The 15,218-nt window shown below is 46.7% G+C and overlaps 7 protein-coding genes across 7 annotated transcripts; 5 read left to right on the top strand and 2 right to left on the bottom strand.

Moving 5' to 3' along the window:
• Positions 1–322: 322 nt before the first annotated feature.
• EYB26_005051 (uncharacterized protein) lies at positions 323–1,855 on the top strand (the record flags this gene model as incomplete). Its single annotated transcript, XM_054264341.1, has 3 exons — positions 323–808; positions 864–916; positions 1,210–1,855. 3 exons carry the CDS (start codon positions 323–325, stop codon positions 1,853–1,855), a joined length of 1,185 nt encoding a protein of 394 aa, XP_054120316.1.
• Positions 1,856–1,977: 122 nt separating this feature from the next.
• Positions 1,978–4,250, top strand: EYB26_005050 (uncharacterized protein; the record flags this gene model as incomplete). The annotated part of the gene is made up of 9 exons (XM_054264340.1): positions 1,978–2,220; positions 2,278–2,440; positions 2,494–2,844; positions 2,897–3,020; positions 3,074–3,145; positions 3,202–3,594; positions 3,639–3,676; positions 3,726–3,924; positions 4,166–4,250. 9 exons carry the CDS (start codon positions 1,978–1,980, stop codon positions 4,248–4,250), a joined length of 1,668 nt encoding a protein of 555 aa, XP_054120315.1.
• A 307-nt stretch (positions 4,251–4,557) lies between these two features.
• Positions 4,558–4,924, top strand: EYB26_005049 (uncharacterized protein; the record flags this gene model as incomplete). Its single annotated transcript, XM_054264339.1, has 2 exons — positions 4,558–4,840; positions 4,899–4,924. The coding sequence occupies 2 exons, from the start codon at positions 4,558–4,560 to the stop codon at positions 4,922–4,924; spliced, it is 309 nt and encodes a 102-aa protein (XP_054120314.1).
• Positions 4,925–5,789: 865 nt separating this feature from the next.
• Positions 5,790–6,443, top strand: EYB26_005048 (uncharacterized protein; the record flags this gene model as incomplete). Its single annotated transcript, XM_054264338.1, has 2 exons — positions 5,790–5,966; positions 6,066–6,443. The coding sequence occupies 2 exons, from the start codon at positions 5,790–5,792 to the stop codon at positions 6,441–6,443; spliced, it is 555 nt and encodes a 184-aa protein (XP_054120313.1).
• A 901-nt stretch (positions 6,444–7,344) lies between these two features.
• Positions 7,345–9,123, bottom strand: EYB26_005047 (uncharacterized protein; the record flags this gene model as incomplete). The annotated part of the gene is made up of 6 exons (XM_054264337.1): positions 7,345–7,603; positions 7,676–7,881; positions 7,930–8,333; positions 8,422–8,674; positions 8,727–8,785; positions 8,982–9,123. 6 exons carry the CDS (start codon positions 9,121–9,123, stop codon positions 7,345–7,347), a joined length of 1,323 nt encoding a protein of 440 aa, XP_054120312.1.
• Positions 9,124–9,927: 804 nt separating this feature from the next.
• On the bottom strand, positions 9,928–11,418 carry EYB26_005046 (uncharacterized protein; the record flags this gene model as incomplete). Its single annotated transcript, XM_054264336.1, has 1 exon — positions 9,928–11,418. The coding sequence occupies one exon, from the start codon at positions 11,416–11,418 to the stop codon at positions 9,928–9,930; it is 1,491 nt and encodes a 496-aa protein (XP_054120311.1).
• Positions 11,419–12,789: 1,371 nt separating this feature from the next.
• EYB26_005045 (uncharacterized protein) lies at positions 12,790–14,675 on the top strand (the record flags this gene model as incomplete). The annotated part of the gene is made up of 5 exons (XM_054264335.1): positions 12,790–12,960; positions 13,035–13,096; positions 13,160–13,527; positions 13,592–14,460; positions 14,571–14,675. 5 exons carry the CDS (start codon positions 12,790–12,792, stop codon positions 14,673–14,675), a joined length of 1,575 nt encoding a protein of 524 aa, XP_054120310.1.
• Positions 14,676–15,218: the final 543 nt, after the last annotated feature.

Genomic DNA, 15,218 nt, shown 5'->3' with positions numbered 1-15,218 from the left:
CCCCTAAAAGTTTACTCCATTTCAAAGCTGATGTCAAATAGTCTTTTATTACGGTGCTATTCGTCCTTTATTTCGTGTTTACCATATTTCAAGTCCACACACCAGCTCTTAACACCCATGCCTCATTGCCGTCAGCGACGCTCAACGTTGTTGCAACGTTCGCAGCAGCATGCGTCTCCTTTCTAGAAGACCAGCGTTCCTTGAAACCATCAGATCTTCTTATTGTTTACTTCTTAGCATCCAGTCTTTGTAGCTTACCTCGATTGCGATCACTTTGGATTATCCCATCAGCTTCGGTCGGCGTGTGTCGATATCTTTGGCTATGAATTTTCATCGTGACAGTGCTCGTTCTCGTCGCGGAATCAACTCCGAAAACCAAGATCTTGAACTGCAATACCAGAAGACCCCTAAGGAGCAAACTTGTGGGTTTCTGAACAGAAGCTTCTTCATTTGGATCTTGCCATTCTTACAGCGAGGCTATTGCAATGTAATCCGAGTGGAGGACATAGAGGAAATTGACACAGGTCTCCAAGCACAAGAGTGTGGTGAAAAGCTCCAAGCGACATGGAAATATCTACAACCAAACTACAATCGCCGTCATCAGTTGATCAAAGCCACATTTTGTGCATATCGCTGGGCATTCTTGTCAGCGATCATCCCGCGTCTTGCTCTAAGCGTATTCACCTTTGCACAGCCTTTGCTCATAACCGCTACCATAGACTACATTGGGAGCCCTTCAACGCCACAATCGAAACTAACTGGACAAGCGCTCGTCGGTGCATACGTCGTGGTATATGTAGGTTTAGCAGTACGTACATACCCATTCAACCGCTCATGCTCTTGCCAGACTGACGAATGAGAAGGTCTCAAAGGCAGTATATTGGCGCCAGACACTCCGCCTTACTACCATGATACGGTCAGGTCTTATATCCATGATATACAAACAAACAGTGTGCATGACTGCGGCTGCTTTAACAGATTCAGAGGCGATTACCTTGATGGGCACTGACGTGGCACGGATTGTATCAAATTTGAGAAACCTCCATGAAACATAGGCTTCAATCTTGGAAGTTGGAGTTGCAATCTGGCTATTAGAGCGTGAGGTCGGGATTGCTTGCATTATTTCACTCATTATCTCACTAGGTAACTCAGCCTTGGAGTCAAGTTCGTCTACTCTATCTTCTCAGTAACCGTTAATCTTTCGTTTAGGGTCTGTCTTAGCAATGGTACTAGTGTCAACCAGGTCCGGAAAAGCCCAAAAGCATGGATTGAGCGTGTACAGCAACTATTAGCAGTGACTTCAAGCGTGTTAGGCAAAATGAAGACCGTACAGATGCTTGGGTTCGATGACATTCTGTTCAAAATGGTTTCACGGTTGCGGCAAGTCGAGATTGAAACTTCGGTCCGATTCCGGAAACTGCTTATATGGCAAATTGCCTTGTATAAGGAGATTCGTAAACTTATTCCATATTGTGTGCCATCGAAACCTAACACGAGTGTAGCTAATGTTCCTGCAACGTTTTCTCCCTTTGCCACATTCACCATTTACGCTATCATAGCATCGGTGAAACAAAATGGATCAATTCTCTCAGGCACGGCGTTTACCACTCTGGCCCTGATTTCTATTCTTACCATTCCGCTTCTCATCTTCTATCAGGCCATGCCTGCTAGCTTGCAAGCCGCCGCGTGTTTTAGCCGCATCGAGAAATACTGCATGGATAATCCTACAATATTACTCAGACCATCGACCCAAGCGTCCGAGGATACTCTACAGGCAGACAAGAAACAACCATTCGAAACTTCAGAATCGTTCGACACTCCATTAGTCTGGTTCAAGAGTGCAGAATTATCATAGCCTTCAAGAATAGAGCCCACATTCCGGAACCTGAATCTCGTCCTCCGTAGGGGAATCATCATGATCATTGGGCCTGTGGGGTGCGGAAATCAACATTGATGCAAAGCATAATCAATCAAAGTATGGTAACCGGAGGTACAATAACAGCCTCGTTTTCAAAAGCTGCATATTGTCCTCGGTCTCCGTGGATACAGAATGATACAATCCGAAGGAACATTATTGGCGTCTCGGAATTTGATAAGGCCTGGTATGATTTCACAGCCTTATCCTGCGGGCTCGAGAAGTTCAAGGCTATGCCAGAAGGGGATATGCGCATGGCAGGAAGTGATGGTGATTCGCTCAGTGGAGGACAGAAGCAAATGATTGTAAGTAGTTATCTTGGTTGCTATTTTGTAAATGCAAAACCTCTAATGTACCGCTAGGCACTTGCCTGTGCAGTCTATTCTAAACTCGACGTTGTGCTATTAGATGATTGCTTCAGCGGGTTGGACTCAAACAGCATCTCTGTGATCTCAAACCATCTTTTTAGTAAGGATGGCTATTTCAGAAAGGCTGGAAGATCGGTTATTCTTGCCACGACTACATGTAAGTATTCAACCCGTATAGACTGCAGGCTGCGATCTAATGGGATTGCTTAGATCAGTTGCTTCCCTACGCAAATGAGATCATCGTCCTGGATCAGGGGAAAGTTACTGCCATGGGGTCATACAACGAAATCATCATACAGAAGCCCGAGATTGCCTTGAGACTTCAGACAAATGGAGAAGATGGTTTTCAATGCAGGGGATTGTCGGAGCTCTCTTTGACATCAACTGAAAGAAATGCTGAGATTGATGAAATCGAACCAACTGATAATGAAAGAAACGACCACAGTCGACAACAAGGCTCCTGGTCTGTGTATGGGTACTACTTTAGAAGCGCAGGATACATCCTCCTACTCTTCTTTTTAGGTTTTGCAACAATCGAGGCGTTTTGTACCAATTTTCAGAGTCAGTGTACCCTAACCTCAGAAACTTATTCGACAACTAATACCTCATCTAGCACTATGGATGCAATGGTGGGTGGAGGCGAATGAAGAACAATCGAATCAACAACTAGGGATGTACTTGGGTGTGTATGCCATGATCTTTGGACTTACCTTTCTGGCTATTGTAGCGGGTTGCTGGTACGTATTTCTTTGCATTGAGGGACTGAACTTGACTGATGAGAGGTTCATAGGCTACTATTTGTACGGATCCTCAATAACACATCACTAAATCTACATTCTGATCTCCTCAGGTCTGCTTTGGGGTGTGTGATATATCCTAATTTTTAGGTTCTCAAGGCTAACACTATAGTACATGTAGGGCACCAGTCACTTTCTTCCAAGGTATAGACACAGGATCGATGATCAATCGGTTCAGTCAGGATTTGGAACTAGTCGACATGATGTTACCTATATATGCCGTTAATTTTGTCATGAGTCTCCTGACCGTTCTCGTCAACATGGCTATCATCTGCACTTTGGGAAAGTATCTAGGAGCCTCGATCCCATTGTTCGGATTAATCCTCTACTTCCTCCAGTCATATTACCTGCGTACCCCTCGACAGGTCCGTCTGCTGGACATTGAGGCCAAGGCACCACCCTATGCCCATTTTCTTGAAACGATACACGGTATCTCCAGTATCTGCGCCTTCGGCTGGGATGAGCAGTTCCGGAACAAGAGCCAATTCCTATTGAATCGATCCCAGCGACCAATGTACATGCTATTTTGTATACGACAGTGACTAACGCTCGTCTTAGACTTGGTAGTAGGGATGATAGCAGTCCTTCTATGCATAGTAATTACCTCCTTGAAGGATAAATTCCACTCAGCACCAATTGGTGTAGCTTTGACTCTCCTTCTGACACTCAATCAGACCTTGACTCAGGCCATCAAGATGTGGACCATGACCGAAATCTCCATTGGCGCTGTCACACGCATTCAACGTTTTATCGAGGATACTCCTTCGAGTAGACGCAATGCGTCTCCTCCTCCCCCTGATTGGCCTTTGTGGGGTGCGGTAAATTTCCACGATGTGACTTCTGGGTATGAGTGCGTATCCACCAACTATTTCCTCTTCACTTTGAGTATCTAACTGTTCCAGTCTTGCCGCAAATCCAATCATCAAAAATATTACCCTGTCAATTAAACCTGGTGAAAAGATAGCAATCTGTGGTGGATCAGGAAGCGGGAAAACATTTCTGCTAATGGCCATGTTTCAAATGCTTGAAATCTACTCAGGACAAGTCACAATCAATGTGTTATGAGCTGACCTCATATGAAATAGGTTCGGGCAGTCAAGCCCTCACCGAGAACGTGCGACACGTGAAGATATTCCCGAGTACCGGACAGGCGCTGAGCATGACACCTAAGGATAACACCCTTGGGAAATGCATCCGGGATACTATTCCCAGGGCCGTACCAACGTTACCGAGCAAGCCCCGAACATACGGGAATGGCACACGAAGTTCCCTCACAAGCACCGAGACGGTGCTGAACGTACGGAGGAATTGACCGAACCAGCGAGCTCCTTATCCCTATATGAACTGCATGTACGAGCTGAGAATCTTGTTGTTTTCTTTCCTTCTTTTCTTCATGTTATGTTTTCTATTTTAATATGCCCTTACAGTGCGCATTAGGCGGGACTAGCCCGTAACAAATGAACAGGACATTAACAAAATGGAACGAAGTGCCGTCCACTCCGCTATCAATGTTATCTCCCAAGAGCCATTCTTCTTGCCGGGAACTCTAAGGCTCAATCTTGATCCTCACGAGCGAGTTTCTGATGAAAGTTTGATTTCCGCAGTTGAAAAGGTTGGACTCTGGACTCAAATCAACACAAAGGGCGGCTTAGACATGACTTTCATGGACTCAGACTGGTCCGTGGGACAAAGACAAATGCTTTCACTGGCCCGGGCACTCGTTGTCGATGCCCCGATTTTGGTTTTGGATGAGGCGACTAGTAGGTATGACTAATGGCTCTAGAATTTGTTAATGGATCAAATCTGACAGCTCGAAAGTGTTGACTGGAACACGGAGTCTCTAATGCAGTCCATTATCAATAAAGAGTTCTCCCGGCAGACGATCATAGCGGTTACCCACCGATTTTGATACATTGATCGATTCGACAGGGTGGCCCTTTTACGGCACGGGGAACTTTTGGAAGTGGAGAGGCCAGATGTGTTGCTTTCAATGGACTCGTTCAGGAAGCTGTATCAGAGTTATAAGGGATGAGCTTAGTCCAGATGCTGCTACTTTGCAAGTAATCATCAAGGAGGATAGTTCACATATTTAGGTGGTATGGGCATGATATGAACAACCTTCGAATAAATTTGAGGTAGTAGTAGTAGTTGGTATATACCTAAAGTCATCGTCAGTGACTACTATCCTATCACAGCAGGTATTTCAAGATACCTTTCCTGGTGAGACATTTTCTATTACAAGTAGACTATTTTTAGTGGAGATGCGCAAGGTGTTGAGCCAACTAATGTTCGTGGTAGGCTCAAAATTGGGATATTTTAGGCATCGCCACTCACTGTGACTGTAGTCACTGTACTACGAGTCACGCCTGCGCGCTACCATGCTAGAACCTATCTCAGCTCTCAGATGCTTACTGGGGTCTGCAGTCCTGAGTACGTACTACATATGGAGGTCTGCGGTCCTTGAAATAAGCTAGAACTAGTAACTAGGTAAATCCCCCACTCCAGTTTTGTTAGTTAAGTTAGTTGCTCTGTATTAATTATTTAAACAATGTCTCATGACTCCGTATTATTGGCCCTTTAGCCTACATACCACTTAGTCAGAAATATTTTATATTAGCTCTGACACATTCATCTTCTTTCTACTACCTGCTGATAATAAACAAAGAAATACAGTGTGAGAAGAATCATAATCCAAGTCACACCATAGCAATGACTCTGCCAACCCCCGATTTCATTCGCTCTTCTACTGCCTTTGTTGCAGAGCAGGCGCTATCTGAGAATCACCCAGCAGATCACAAGCCGGCCGACAACGCCACGGACCCCGAGCATTGTCAACCACCATCAGCCACCACGGAGATCGATGGTGGTTATGGCTGGGTCTGTGTGGTGTGTGTCTTTTAGTCATCGCCAATACTTGGGAAATCAATAGTGTAAGGCCTCACGACCTTCAGACAAGGCTTGTTTGCTAATTTTCGTCACATTTAGTCCTATGGTGTCTTTTTGGCCCATTATCCGGCCACGAATACATTTCCGGGGGTATCAGACCTCGGCTTTGCCTTTATCGGGGACCGTTCCCTTAGTATGGTCCAATTCATCGCACCTGTCGCGACAATCACCACCCGATCATGGGGCACAACGAACTACCTTAATATCGGAATTACATTGCAGACCGCAGCATTGTTAGGAGCGTCGTGGGCGAGTCAGATTTGGCAGTTGTTCCTCAGTCATGCTCTGTGTTTCGGATTCGGCATGGGAATGCAATTCAGTGCTATCGTTAGTATCATCCCTCAGTGGTTCACCCGCCGACGTTCCCTTGCAAATGGTGTTGCGACAGCGGGGTCGAGGATTGGCTTTCGGTGGTGATCCCGAGCACATTTGTTGAACCGATCGCCCCTTGGTTGCGAACCCATAGCACAAACGAGTTTCTGCATACCCAGATATTCGTCGGCTTTATGTTTATGGCAGCATGCAGCTGCCTCTGGCTTGTACGAGCGTGGAAGATATCAGAGTCACAAAATGCCGATGCTCACGGTACTCCTCTCAAACAGGAAGCCCCAATCAGGGGCAATGATGCCGTGGGTATGATGGGGAGCAGTGTTCCTGATGTGAATAGCATGGCAAAGGTTGTGAAGGGATTATTCCCAATAGCGAGGGTTTAAATGCAATTTTAAATGCAATCGACTTAAAATAGTTAGATGGATCCTAGTCTGATGACTGATGATGAAATAGAGCACTTGCAGTCTTCTCTCTTAGCTAGCCGGCAAAAAATGAAAACGCGCAAAAGGAAAAAGATTAGCAACTGGTACCGAGCCAAGAGCAACGACTTTAAATGGCGACCCCTCTTTCGATGAATTCGATGTTTTAACTTCTGCTTGTAATCATGGCATATCTCGCTACATCAATGGGGAATACAAGAGAGCAGAGAATCTGTTCCGAACAGTGCTTGAGAGTCAGAAAAAGGAACTTGGAATCACCCATGTGAATACACTTGACTCCATGCATTGGCGTGCTCGCTCTCTTTTGTGCCAGAAGCTATGCAAAGTGTCGGAGAGATTGTTCCGCGAAGTTCAAAGGGCGAGAAGATACACTTGGCCCCATACACAAATATACACTTGGTTCTATCCATTGGCTTGGTCGATCTCTATATTACCAGAACAGAAATGCAGATGCAGAGAAAGCGTTCCATAAAGCTGCGAGACACTCGGCCGTTTTCATAAACATACTCTGGATCTAATCACAACTCCCATAAAATGATTGGTTCCACTTACTTCCACCTCCGAGAAAGCTTGACCTCAACACCCTCCTGTCCGAGGAAGAAGCTGTTATGCGTCTTCCACTCCTGATCAGGATATACCAATTCCACATCATACCGCGAAATCAGCGTGCCCACCACCTTATACACTTCCAAGAGCGCCAAATTCTTGCCAATATATACCCGGCTACCAGCTCCGAACACAAGATCGCAATTGTTCATCAACGTAAGGCGTTGCTGGAATTCGTCTTCGGTCTCCCGTTCTGTATCCCTGAGCCACCTCTCAGGCCGGAAGACTTCTGCATCTTGACCTCAGATGGATTTGTTGCCGGCTATCACGTACGGGTTCATGCCCGTGATGTATCCCTGCTGAATAAATCCGCCTCCTGGGAGAGAAAGACCGCCTTGAGGAACATATCGCTCCAAGATCATGGTAACGCTTGGATGGAGGCGCATAACTTCACGGACTACCGCGTTGAGATATGAAAGGCCATACGCATGCTTGAAGGATATTGGAGATGATTTGGGTTGTTGGACAGGAAGTTCTTCCTGTAATCGCTTCTAGACACGGGGGTTCTTCAGTGAGAAATATATTACAGCTCTAGGAGTGACAGCAGTCGTATCTGCCCCGGCAATCATGTTGATCATTAAATAAGAGATGATCTGTCCGTCATTGACAAAGTCTCCATTGGTCGATTTGGCCTCAATGAATCTGTCGAGGAAGCGAGGCCTGCTAGGATCATGGTGGGCTGCATCGTTACCCTGCAACCGATCGATCAGGTGTTGAACGCAAATATTGGTGATATTTCCAAATCCTGGTGGACCAATGCGGTAAACTGGGTTTTTGTCCAGCAGGCGACCCAGGATCGGGTACTGTCCTACAAGTGAGAAATACTCCATCGCTTTATCGGAAATCGCAATAGTGTTGTCAAAGTCGTAGCCATTTTCTAGATAACCAATGGACTGACTGAATGTGGCATTGCCAACAACATCCCAAGTGTCTACCAATCATGGCCTATGAGCCATTGGATGTCCTTCGAGGCGATAATCGTCCGATCATACAAATGGGTAAGAAGAAGAACAACTCACAGAACAACAACCATTGACCTAAATCGCAGCTCTTCTCAGCCTCGGGTTTGTCGATAAATTCTTCCTCAAGTTTCTTGCACAAGTAGCCGATCATCTTGTCGATATGCGGTTCTAAAGACAGAACACCGTTCATCGAATAGTATTTCGCGATCGGCCGTTTTTCTCGCGCATGAGCCACAGGATCCGTCTGGCTAAATAAGTTATAGATGATTTTGGCATCTACCTTTGCGCTACTTCCATGATAGAATTCTGTCTATTTCTTCTCTTAGTGAGGGAGCTTTATTGTGGCAGCGGCCACATCTCACCTTTTTCCAGTTCCCCTTGGTGTTGTATATGGTCTTCACTAGCTCTGGGATGTCCAAATCTAGATGTTTGGAGCAATGCGGACCACAGGACCGTATTTTTTATGTAGGTCGTGAATAATAACGTGGTACTTGCCTTACCAGACGTGGTACATCCTCCAAGTATTGGACAGTCCTATAGTACCCCTTTCTTAGCAATGAGGTATGGAAGCTAAACACACAAGGCAAGACTGGAGTTAAGATTGAAATTTATATTACCTGCAAGAAAAGGACCCGGGAACTTGCGCAGCGGAGATCTGAGATACACAGCAAAGTACCATAGCACCACAGATACAATTGAACTGAGCAATCCTGATGGGAGTAAGCCCACGCAGGAGGCAACTGAAATGGAGCCGCCCATACTCCAGCGACTAGAAATCCTTAGATATAAGCCGCAGTGTCTTGTAAACGAAGATTGAATAACCACAGGGCACTGGTTAAGTCCGGATACATGTATAACCAGCTAATCTTACCTAGAATTCCTACCTATGTACCTAGAACCAACATGTTGTGCGGAACAACAGATAGTCCATGACTTCATTTGTGATAGTATGAAAATCCGACCTATAACAATCACGCAGTTATCATCCTATAAAGAGGGAAACCATGCACATTTACCTACCTGTATGTGATGACATCCATGCAATTGACAGGCTTCATACGTAGCAATGTGGGATTGGCGGTTTGAAGCATGTACCCACTCGCAAATACTCCCTAAAACCCTGGCCTAGCAGTACTAGTGTACCAGTAGTTTGAACATCCTTGTATGATCGCCAGAGGTACTTGGGAAGACTCTGGATGTAAATCGATGAACATCAGGAAGACCGAATTCACTCTATTGAGTCCGCGCTGGCTAGCTTCTTCCGTACCACAACATACTACGGATTATCCTAATCTCGTCGATGATTCGGTTCTGCATGACAAGTCGATCTCGAGGACTTGTCAAGGATAGTTTGGGCAAATAGAGAGGCTGCGAATGTGATACAATTGTGACAATCAAGAATTGAGCCGTAAGCTATGCAGTAATCGCATATATACATATCATTATCTATTAGGAGCCGAACTACACAGTTCCGGTCTCGTACTCTTTATCCGTAATAACGATCAAACGCTAGATAGATAAAAAAAAAAAAAAAAAAAAAAGGACCAGGAGATACAAAGTTTCTTAGGACGTCGTAGATTCTTCTTTGTCCGAGACTGGCTTCTCAGCGACCGCTTCTCCATTTCGTCGCTCTCCAGTAGAGGTTATCTCATCTTGTTCAGGAATCGGCTCCACAGACTGATCTGGAACTCGTTGTGGCCTTGTCGGCATGGGAGGAGGTACCTGTAGCGTCTGAGATGGTAGTCCACCAGACATCGCCGGTTGACTCTGATGGGGAGTAGATGCCGTTACGGCAGCAGATTCGACGTCGCCATCGCCATCCGATGTTCGTGGTGTTGGTTGACGGCTGACTTCTCCTGTTTCACTAGCAGGGGGTGACACTTGAAGCAGAGGTTGTGTCGGCCTCGCGTTCGATGGTCTTCCAACTCGTGGAGGAGCAGGACCAAGTATTGACGGATAGCCCCAGGTGAATCCGTACCGTAACCACAGTGTCTTTCTCTTCCAGAAACCCATCTCTTCCCACTTTTGTCGCAATTCCCGAGCGTCTTCTTCATTCCGTGCCTGAAATCCCCTCCGACTGAACCCTAGACAAAGGAGAGTAGTTATTGGAAAAATCCAAAACCACCATGTGATTGGTAGTCCACGGCGAGCTTGCCATCCTTTCATTAACCGTTGGAAATAAAAGTAGTTCTCAAACAGGCCGGCCACGAAAATTATGAGCGACCACCCGAGAACAGTGATTAGGATTATCGCCAATGGGGAGATGCCGAAGTAATAGGAGTCGTTGATCCAACTAACGGAGCCATCATCTGAACTACAGTAATAATAACCGCAAGAGTAGATACCGGAAGATGATGAAGATGAAGATGAAGATGACGAGGATGACGAGTCTCCGGAAGTACTGTGATCTGAAGATGGGTTGTAGCATGATGGATACGGGGCGTAGTTGTAGCGCAGTACAGACAAGCTGGAAGTAGGCACTTGGGTTGGGTCTATGTAGGCGTACGCTTCGGTGATGGTGGTTGGTTTAAATGGAGTTCGGTTGTTCACCGAGTAGCTTGTAGAGACACTAGTTGGCACGAGTGCATGTTCAATTTGATAAGGCGGATCAACTGGCACTGCTGTGGTATAGGTCCACGTCGTGCTGCAGGAAGTCGGTGCAGTGTAAACGAGATTCACTCGGTAGCTCGTGTAGACGTAGGCGTAATCATCGGTAGTGGCCGTTGCGTACGCTGCACCGGTTAAAGTTGGGGTAGGATTGTATGGATACAAGACTTCGACTATGGTATAAGTGTCCGAGTAATAATCGGTCTCGGTGATGGTGGACGTCGATATGGGAGACCCAGTCGGAGATGTAATGGTCATAATATCAGAGTAGGTTTCCGCAGGTTCTGTGCCATACCTATCGGTATAGCCGGGTATAACGGTGACAACTGCTTCGTAATTCGCAGTAACAATCCACGGACTCGCTGAGGACAGGATTGGAAAGAGACATGCAATAGCGAGAGACAAGCGCCATTGGCGCCGAAGCGAGAGTGAGACAGCCGCCGTCATGGCGGTGATTAAAACGAATGAACTGAAACGAATGGAAGCCTGGGTGACGAATCAACAGCAACGACAACCCATGTTAGAAAAGACGAGGAGCAGAAAAGAACAGAATAAAGGCGTGCAGTCTCAAAAGGAAGAGAAGTTGAAGTACAAGTTAAGTTAAATAAGACTCACAAGAGGCTCTGCATGGCGGAAGCCCTTCGCCCCTATCCTAAGTATGTTTTCCTGGCTAGCAGGTTCTCATGATGATGTCTCAGTTCTGATTGGCGGAATCAGCCCTAACCGAAGACGTTGAGGCTATTGAGGCTGAATTGAGGCGTCATGAATGGTCAAGATGGCTCTTGGCCATTGTTGGTTTCCGACTGGATCTAACGGGAGGCGGGTTAGTCCGTGGCCAAATTTCGTAGAGTGTTGGGTTTAAACCGAAGTTGGCTTAAGTCGTGATATCTAAGCAGCGCACACTGCCTAGAGAGAGGATGAAAATTTGCTTCACCAAGCCCTTGGCGGCGCTTGGGTAGTCGCCGACATCACGATTCACGATCAACTGAAGAACCGCATGACTTGGACGGCACACAGACACGTACAGGATGGAGGTGTACTCTGGTCGCTAGCAAGCAATCTGTCTTGAGAATGATTTACAGTACGGCGTTGCAAGTCAATAATCAGAGAGGCAACCGGGAAGGAAGGGAGAGCACGAGTCATGTGTGCGGAAAGGGCACGAGACCTGTACGCAGTACGTACGTACTACCGTAGTAAGTTACAAGTTAAGTTAGGTATTACGGATTACGTACAGAACGGTCAGATCCAAGGGCTTGGTAACCTTGGGTACCACGTTGAAGTGGAGTTCTCGTTCCTGGGCCAGACAATGGTAACATCTCGATCACGTGGCTCCGTGATTGCGTTATCTTAAACCAATCAGATGGCCACGACGTGGGTTCGCGGTTTAAGCTTCACGGACTACCTGCTTATTTTGGAATAACCCGTACCCTTCCGTACCGTAACGTTCCTAGTACTGAGTACCATACGGTCTGTAATCATCAAAGATGCTGTGATTGGCCGTAGCTGATGGAACGCAGTTGCTATCGTAGCTATCAGCGGCTTCAGAGCACCCCTCTTCCTTCCTCTTTGGAAGTCTTTGCCTTTCGAGGTTAGCTAAGAGACGATTATCTTTCCTAAGCTTGGAATCCTTCCTCACGAGCCAAAAGCGAACCAAGCGGACAAAATGTGGTCAGCAGCTCAAAAGCCGCTCGTGTCCCTTGGCCCTCCTCTGTCCTTTTCTGCTTCCTGATTATCTGCTGTCGCGTGTCTCGATCGTCTCACTTCAGCGACTACCGGTGGTTCATCTCTACAAAGTCATTGCGACACTGCTGTCTAGTGATGGCGGATCCCATTTCTTCGACTACTCCTCCGCTTTACATGGCCGACGAGAAGGTCACCAAGGAGACCGACATTGCTGATGCGCGCTCAGTTCAGCACGGCGAAAATGATCTGCTCCAAGCCCAGATCCTTGACCAGGTGCTGGCTGCCAAAATGACCCTGATCAACGATGTGAGTGTGGTTCAATGCGATGATGAACTCTGAAAGACAAATGGATTAACAGTTTGGTTGCGCCTGCCTCCCAGGCCATCGACGAGATTGGTCTCACTCCTCATCAATGGAAGCTGTTTTGTCTCAACGGTTTTGGGTAGGCGCCGCATTATCGCAGCCCCTATTGATATTGCATGTTTGCGGCTAATTGGATTTTTAGTTATGCCGTTGATTCATTGATGCTGCTTCTCCAGTCAATCATCGCCTCTCAGGCTATCCTCGAGTTTCAACCGTCGTTTTCTACTGGCCTTACCATTGCTGTATATGTAGGCATGCTCGTCGGTGCGCTGTTCTGGGGTTTATCAGCCGACGTGATTGGCCGTCGATTCGCTTTCAACGTCTCCCTTTTTATCTCATCTATTTTTACCATCGTCGCAGGCGCGTCGCCCAACTGGATCGTGCTGGGGCTATTCATCTGCCTGAGCGCTTTCGGCTCCGGGGGAAATCTGGTTTTGGATACTACTGTTTTCTTGGAGTACCTCCCTAGCCAGCATCAATGGCTGATCACGTTGATGGCCTGTTGGTGGAGTGAGTTCCTCACACTTCTAACCCATCTCAACCAACTGCTAACATGTTTGCCGCGTGTATCAAGGCATCGGTCAACTTATTGCTGGCTTGTTCGCTTGGGCTTTCCTCCCCAATTTCTCGTGCTCAGACGCCGCCACATGTACATACGACACCAACAAGGGTTGGCGCTATGTCTGGTACACGTCCGGCGCCTTCGTTTTTCTTCTGTCTGTTCTCCGTGTTACCGTCGTCCGTTTGCAAGAGACCCCCAAATTCCTTATCACAAATGGCCGCGACGCACAGGCCGTACGAGTATTACAGGACATCGCCCATAAGTACAATCGGCCATGTAGCCTCACAGTCGAAATGTTGGAGCAAGCTGGTCATGCACAACAACCCAACCAAGGCGAGAAGAAATTCCGCTTTTCCTTCACTGAACTAGGCATTCATTTTCAAGGCCTTTTCGTCACACGTAAAATGGCCATGTCAACTACCCTAGTCTGGGTTTCGTGGTTACTCATCGGCTTGGCCTACCCTCTCTACAATGTTTTCCTTCCTACTTATCTGAAAACGCGTGGTGCCCAATTTGGCACCAACAGCCAATATATCACCTGGAGGAATTATGCCCTAGTCAACTTTTCCGGTATCTGGGGACCAATTCTCGCAGGCTTTATGTGTCGCTCTCGTTGGTTCTGGGGTCGTCGAGGCACTATGATCATCGGCGCGCTTGTCACCATGGCTTTTTTCTTTGCCTACACCCAGGTTCGTACTGAAAGTCAGAATATCGGCTTCTCATGCGCGGTCAACTTCTGTTTGAATATATACTACGGCACTTTGTACGCCTATACACCCGAGATCTTCCCGTCAGCTCATCGGGGTACAGGAAATGGAATCGCCATTGGGTTGAACCGAATCATGGGTATTGTGAGTGCGATAGTGGGAAAATATGCTGATGTGAGTATTTTCCTTCTTCTGGCTACCTCTTTCCCCGACACTTGACTATCGATACTATGTTCCTACATAGGCGATTCAGTCTCTCAAGACACTGACTAACTTTTCTACAGACAAATACCCCGGTTCCCATATATATCTGTGCCGCCCTGTACGCGGTTATGGCCATTGTCTCTGCTCTGCTCCCCTTCGAGCCGTATGGTCGACGAAGTGCATAATTCTCACATGAACTTCTATTCTATACGCCCCAGTGATTGTTTTTATCATTATATGCTTGAATATTGCGTCGCATACACGGAATGCTTGACGATTTAACGATAAATGATCAGTTTGATGGTAGAGTTTATAGTGGCCGCTCAATCAGAATCTTACTGTATCGGAACACCATAGGATGCCTTATTGCTTGCCAATTCACCACCTTGTCGGATAATCTACACCTTTTGAACTAGTATCAATAGCCATATCCAACCAGTACCTTATGAACCCGCAATATCACGAATTTGTAGCCATTAGTTGTAATTGTACGGAAGCAGTGACGACGTATTTTGGACTTAGTTTGTGCAGTTAAATAAATCCTAGATCTTAGATTGGCGATTGGAGGCTCCAGATTTGCGGACATGCCGAGTCGAGCCAAGTACTCTGAGAACACCTACATGGTAGGGAGGCGGGAAGGTGAAATGGGTGATGATAGCAGTACACCTCGAGATGAGTGATGGCAGCTTTTGACTCAAAGTCGAAAAGCAACCGCGAGGCTGGCTGAT

This window comes from Talaromyces marneffei, chromosome 3, assembly GCF_009556855.1.
Source record: "Talaromyces marneffei chromosome 3, complete sequence".
NCBI lineage: Eukaryota > Fungi > Ascomycota > Eurotiomycetes > Eurotiales > Trichocomaceae > Talaromyces > Talaromyces marneffei.
This window is presented reverse-complemented; position numbering and strand designations above follow the sequence as displayed.